At 40.1% G+C, this 6,464-nt stretch overlaps 1 protein-coding gene across 1 annotated transcript in view; it reads right to left on the bottom strand.

Moving 5' to 3' along the window:
* Nucleotides 1-2,701: 2,701 nt before the first annotated feature.
* The window catches only part of LOC121004622 (heparan-alpha-glucosaminide N-acetyltransferase-like), a 771,952-nt gene continuing 768,189 nt past the window's right edge, over nt 2,702-6,464 (bottom strand). The window contains exons 17-18 of the mRNA XM_040436852.1: nt 4,291-4,403; nt 2,702-2,935 (exon numbers count right to left, since the gene is read on the bottom strand). Of these exons, the coding sequence (XP_040292786.1) occupies nt 2,754-2,935; nt 4,291-4,403 (295 nt within the window). The 3' untranslated portion in view covers nt 2,702-2,753. The remainder of the gene's footprint in view (nt 2,936-4,290; nt 4,404-6,464) is intronic.

The following is a 6,464-nucleotide window of genomic DNA, read 5'->3' as shown; positions in this document are numbered from 1 at the left end:
GATATGAGTGGTGGCACTGGGCAAGTGGGCACAGTATACGCTGTGTGCCTGACACACACGCTGGCAGGCAACTGCAATTAGATTACAGAGGGGAAAAAAAAAAAAAGCAGACTGATGTACTAGCACTAAAAAGGGCTTTTTGGGGTGCTGTCAGGATCAGATGAGTCTTTCAGGACTAGAGTGAACACTAAATACACTGGCCTAACTATCGATTTCCCTATTAAATCAGCAGCAGCTGCACTGTCCCTTCTCTCACTAAGACTGCAGCTTCAGAATGAATCTAAGATGGATGCTGTCCTTGCTTTTTGCTAGGAGGTGGGAGGGTCTGGGAGGGAGGGTCTGCTGCTGATTGGCTGGAATGTGTCTGCTGACTGTGAGGTACAGGGTCAAAGTTTGCTCAATGATGACGTATAGGGGGCGGACCGAACATCGCATATGTTCGCCCGCCGTGGCGAACGCGAACAAGCTATGTTCGCCGGGAACTGTTCGCCGGCGAATAGTTCGGGACATCTCTATACATGATATGAAATTTCTCAGTAGTGTGATGGACTGATGCCAGCTTATGATGAATAGCAGTGCTGATCAGTGAGATTCAGGACTGGACAGCTCACTACACTGTCGTGTCACAAATAAGTTTCAATATATAAGAATACTTGGAACCTACTCATACATTTCCCTCATATCTGCAGTCCCTAAATATTTGGTTTGTAAAGAGAGCATGTCCTCATTTGAAAGCCAGACTTATATACAGATGTATATATTTTTATTACTAAACAAAGTAAAAGACATATATGTGTTTGCAAACATTTTTTTATTGCACCAGTAGATCTAAAATAAAAATAGAAGGCATTTCAAATTATCCTACGGTTTTGTGTCTATAGCTTCTGTGCTGACCTTTGCATGGTTCTTGCTTGGTTTCATACTACCCGGCAGTCATATGCCCTTTCAGCTACCCTATTTCTTGTCATGTTAAGTACATAACATTAAAGCCACCTGCCTAATATTGTGTAGGTAGCCACAAGGCCACCAAAACAACTATGACCTTTCAAGGCCTAGACTTACCAAGACACCAGAAGTCCCTTTGATATCTGGAACCAAGATATTAGCAGCAGATCCTTTAAGTCCTGTAAGTTGTGAGGGACCTCCATAGATCAGACTACCATTTTGAACTTAGTTATCTAACCAACACAATGTGGCCCTTAGCTTATTCGTTCAGATCCTTACACCTGCCCATTTTTCCTGCTTCCAACATATCAGATAGAATAATTGATTGTTCACTTGCTCGCTAAATATATCTCACCTCTTGACAACATAAGCAATGTTATTCATGTCACCTGCCAATGATTTTAATATTATGTCTATGGGTATTACCTTCGAAATAATAATGGTTGTTGCAATGGGGCGGGGTTGCAGCTACACGCAGCAGCCACAGCATGTACAGTCAGCCTTATAGTTTTTTTTTGTTATTTTACGTGGATTGCAACAATTAGTTTGCATACCTTTAAAGAGTAACTTTTTTTCAAATTTCGATATGTTGATCGGCGGGGGTCCTAGCTCCACCGATCGCTAGAATGAGGGGTCAGAAGTCCTCAGCCGAGTGCAGCTTCTCTTCCCTGCTGAGTGCGAGACTGTAAATGAGCTCAATAGAAAGATTATTAAGTTTGTCTACAGTCTTGCGCTCAGTGACTCTTTGTAAAAAATGGAGGATTCTATTGATAAAACTATTTTATGTGGGTGATTGGAAGGCTTTGATTGCTGCCTAGAAGGCTTTGTCTTCATGCTATGCCACCATGCAGGGAAGGTTGATCTGGCTGATACAGAGGAGAGCACCACCTGATTGCTCCTGAGTGTTTGTGTAATAAGCATGCTATCAGTAAAATCTTGTTTCTCTAAGCACCCTCAGATTTAATACCCTGACCAGTGTCTGCTCATCAAGTCGTCTATTAAGATTTATTTGCCATCCTTAATTAAAACATACAGTGACTGCAAGTAGAAATGAATACCACCCAGTACCAGGCTTGTCATAAGGAGGGAGGGAAGTGCATAGAACCTGCACGTACTAAACATTCATAAATCACCCAGTGTTTTTTGTACTAATTGGCAAGCTCTATGATGAGGGAACCACCTTCTATGAATCTGCCTGGAGGGCTGATATAGATCCAGTCTCTTGATGAGCCTGTTTTTGTCTTTCACTTTGGCAAAGAACATCTTAAAATGTGTTACGTTATGTGTCTTGTGCTCAAATTTGAGATAAAATGAAGAAAATGTAGTGACTGAAAATCATGTAAGGAGTAGGAATACTGCTAATAAAAGCCCCTCCACCAACTACTACTACTACTACTACCAGTTAGGTGACAGTTAGTTAATTGTTATGGCACATTGCAAATTAAGATATGGCCACTTGCCACGTAGCTAAAAGGGCAGACCTATATGTCAGTCGACAGTACCCCTATGTCTGGCAGCAGCACTGAAGTGGGCAGGAGAACAAATTATTGTTCTGACGCCCTGCCAGCCAGTCAACTGTTTCACAGTGAGTAACATTACTCTAGTGCAAAGTCATTAATGCCAACCCAGAGGCAAATGAATCTCAGCACACTCATGGCTGAAATATTTTTTATTTTTTGCATAATTTGTTATGTCATATAACACCAAGATATAGATTATTATTTGTTATTATTTTAAATGAAGATTTAGCCATAAATATATGGACAGTGTTCCAAATAAGGAAAGGATGTGCAAAAAAAGGCCAGTCTTTAAATCTTTAAGAAGAATTTCTTCCTGTAAAGCAAGTAGGATACCAAGACCCAGATGAAGGTTCCCAGAAGATCTTGAGCAAGGAACTCATAATGAGATGTCCAGTTTTTCACCTCCCAATTAAATGGGAAATATGAAGCCAGAAGGGAGTGTCCAACATACACGAAGATTGAATTCATTCCTGAATATAGTATAAAAGATAAAGGAAAATAAAATACAATCCGGTTATAATGTAGACAACACACTATATGATTGCCTATCACTTCCTGTACATTTTGTCAATTTGACAATTTCTGCCAAACTCACCAATTTTGGACAGACCAGCTGACTTGCTTTTATATATGGGGGTCTGGTGATTCCTGAACAGATAACATTCAGAAAGAATATGCCTGATCTTTTGGTCTCATGGGAGATAAGACATCTCCAGAAGTGTCTGGCAGCAGCTTATTCCACTCTCTCTACTGAAAAACATGCACTGTTGATGAACCAATCATCTGTGTATGTGTGTGTTGGGGGGAATGGTTGGGAGAAACAGATGTAAAATGAAGGTGTATGGGCAGCTTTAGTAAGGTGCCTCATTTCTAGTAAATCTTCGGATTTATACGGCAAAGACATAATTAATATAGTCCAGCCAAATTCTCATGAAAGCAAGGCCACCAGTGAGATTGGACACCTACTTTGGTTGTAAATCAGCAGTGAAGGCTTGAGTGGAGTGAGGGCTTGGATTCACTTGATATGACTAATGACTTGACTAATACAATACAAGCATGAACTAAGACTAAGTGCGTCTGAAGTCTGTTCCCACAATAATCACTTCTTTGTAGGTAATGTATAGGGATTGCACTTCACAATACAGAGATTGTTCCACAGTGATGGGTGCTACAAAATGTTACAAAGATTAACTTTTTGAACTACACACTGACAGAACATATGATATTTAAATAGTATTAATTAAAAGAATTGCCTCCATTGTTAAGATAATCTTATTATGTTGCATTTTTAGTCTACAAACTAAGGTTTCAATTAGATTTTGCTAGAATTCCCCAATTCCTCGATTCCTATAAATGTCAAATTGGTATTAATAGTATCTCTCAAGTTCTGTGTAAATAAAGCTATAACCTCTGATCTATGCCAATACACAAGGGGTGACAAGCAATAAAATATAGGCCAAATGTGCGGGTGAGCCAGATCTGCCCTGATATCATGGTGCTCTAAGATAAACTACATGAACAGTAGATACAACCTCTATTTATTATGTAACCCTGCTGTGGGAAGCTTCCTCTCATGTCACAGTGTCACCGCCCTATGTCACCATGTGGTGGGAAGAATGGACTCCTGAAACCATAGGTCTCTTTTGTTAATGTGTCAGTGTCGCTGTGCACTGAAAAGGCAGAACTTCACAGGCCAAAAACCCTCCTCTGTCTTCCTGTCTCTGTATACAGTGAATAGACTTGGTTATTGTGGCCTGGGCCTTTATTTTGCTTAGTCACAGAAGAGTAATTTTCTTTGAGGGATACACATGATGACATATTATACCTGGGTAGATGAATGGTTGTCCTCCCCACCACTGTCGCACATCAATCACGTAAAACATCAGTCCCAGTAGAAGGAAGGAGAAGCAGCTGAGTGTTGTGATGAAGGACAGAGACCTGGAAATTTGGAGAAGAATAAAGTCATATATCCAAAGTATGATTTGTCCTAAGCACCAACTTATTGTTATCAACATTGAAACCAAGCTAAAATGACAAGGTGCAGTAATGAAGTAACTGAAGAAATGCAGCAGTTTATGACATGTTCTGTCTTCTCTGTAGCAGTTTTTAATTCACAATGTCATATCAAACCATTTATCTTCTACCCCTTGGAAAACAGCCACTAATCTATCTGGCTTCATGTTTGTCCTTTGCTGATGCATATAATTATCAAGAGGACAGGAGGTCAAGTTTCTGCAGAGATGTTAACAAGCATTGACTTCAATGCAACACTTATTTTAGATACCATGTTAGTCTCAGTGCTTTTTACACCCCTAAAGGGAACCCATCATGTTGAACATGGCGTTTGAGCTGCAGGCAGCATGTTATAGAGCAGGATGAGCTGAGCAGACTGATATGTAGTTTATAGGAAAAGATTCAGTAAAACTTGTAATTTATTCATTTATATTCCTGCTCATTCTGGGCTTTGAAGCCAAAGAGGCGGTCCTATCATTTATTGGCAGCCTTCCCTCTATGACTGTGAATACACAAATAGCTGTCATCATGATAGGACCGCCTCCTTGACTTCAAAGCCCAGAATGAAGGGGAATTTAAGTTAATAAATTACAAGTTATACTGAATCTTTTCCCACAAAACTATATATCAGTCTGCTCAGCTCCTCCTGCTCTATAACATGCAGCTCATACACCATGTTCATCCTGACAGGTTCCCTTTAAGCTTACATTACACGTGCAGATAGTTAGCAATGATCTGGTAGTGTAATACTGATGCCGATTGCCCAATGAACAAGCATTTGGGGTAATTGGAATCTTTTAGCGGGTTTAAAAATGATCGTTTGCTGGCAGCAAATCGTGCTGTGTAATCTTGATCTGCTTCCGTCAAACAGAGATTCAGTACAGGGGTGAGTGATGGCATTAGTGATCGCTCCTCCTGATATTCTGGAGGAGATTGAAGCATGCAATCTCCTCCACTAACGAGCAGCCGATTGCCTGGAAGGAATGCTTCCCTCCTGACAATAGCCTGCATGATCTACTTGTGTATTATACACTTTACATTTAGCTATTCATTAATTTTAATAATAAAATTGCATTGCCCCTTTTAATTGCATTGTGACTGTTCTGATTGCAAAGACAGGACATATCAATAGGCTCAACTAGGTTACGTGTGAATCTACTCAAATGATATAGGGGGAGATTTATCAAAAGTAGTGTAAAGGAAATTGTGCACAGCAATCAATCAGATTCTATCTTTCATTTTCCAAAAGAGCTCTGAAGAATGAAAGGTGAAATCTGATTGGTTGCTATGTGGAAATCTCACACTGATTCCAATCTATATTCCACACTGAAATTTATTTATATTCCACTTTGTCGTTCATATGGTACAGAATTGTTTGCAAGTGACTTTGCACTTCCTGACGTGAAATTCGTGCAAATTTCACATGGAAATAAGGGTGGGAAGCCACATGTGGAATAAATGGGACTAATCTGCTTCCAGCATAAACTGCAAATTCACATCAGAAATCTGGGGCCAGCTTTGGATTGGCACGGATTCCATGGCATATTTTTCCAATGAAAAATCTGATGTGTTAACATGTCCCAACAGTTAAGTACATATTAACATTATGCTTCCTGCCAGAGAAAGTATAGAGAGAGAGTAACCAGGCCTAAAATTATGAATCACTTTGGGCTTAAAGGGGTTGTCCCATGAAAAATATTCTACAGTTTTCAAACCAGCACCTGGATCTGAATACTTTTGTAATTGCTTGTAGTAAGAAATTTAGCATAGCCGCTGAGTTATTCAATAAAATGTATCTGTGTAGCGCCACCTGCTCTTTGATCATTTTCTTATTTCTTTGACCTGCTCACTGAGATGGCCGCACATGCTCAGTCTCATCCTTCAACTGCCTCCTGAGCTGTGATAGGGAGAGCATGGACACACCCCCTTAGCTGCAGCAGAAAAGACACGCCCCTTGAGCTTTCAGCTTGATATAAATCTAGCAGA

The sequence above is a fragment of the Bufo bufo genome, chromosome 6, assembly GCF_905171765.1.
Source record: "Bufo bufo chromosome 6, aBufBuf1.1, whole genome shotgun sequence".
Lineage (NCBI taxonomy): Eukaryota > Metazoa > Chordata > Amphibia > Anura > Bufonidae > Bufo > Bufo bufo.
The sequence above is the reverse complement of the archived record's forward strand: the minus strand, read 5'-3'. Positions and strand labels throughout refer to the sequence as shown.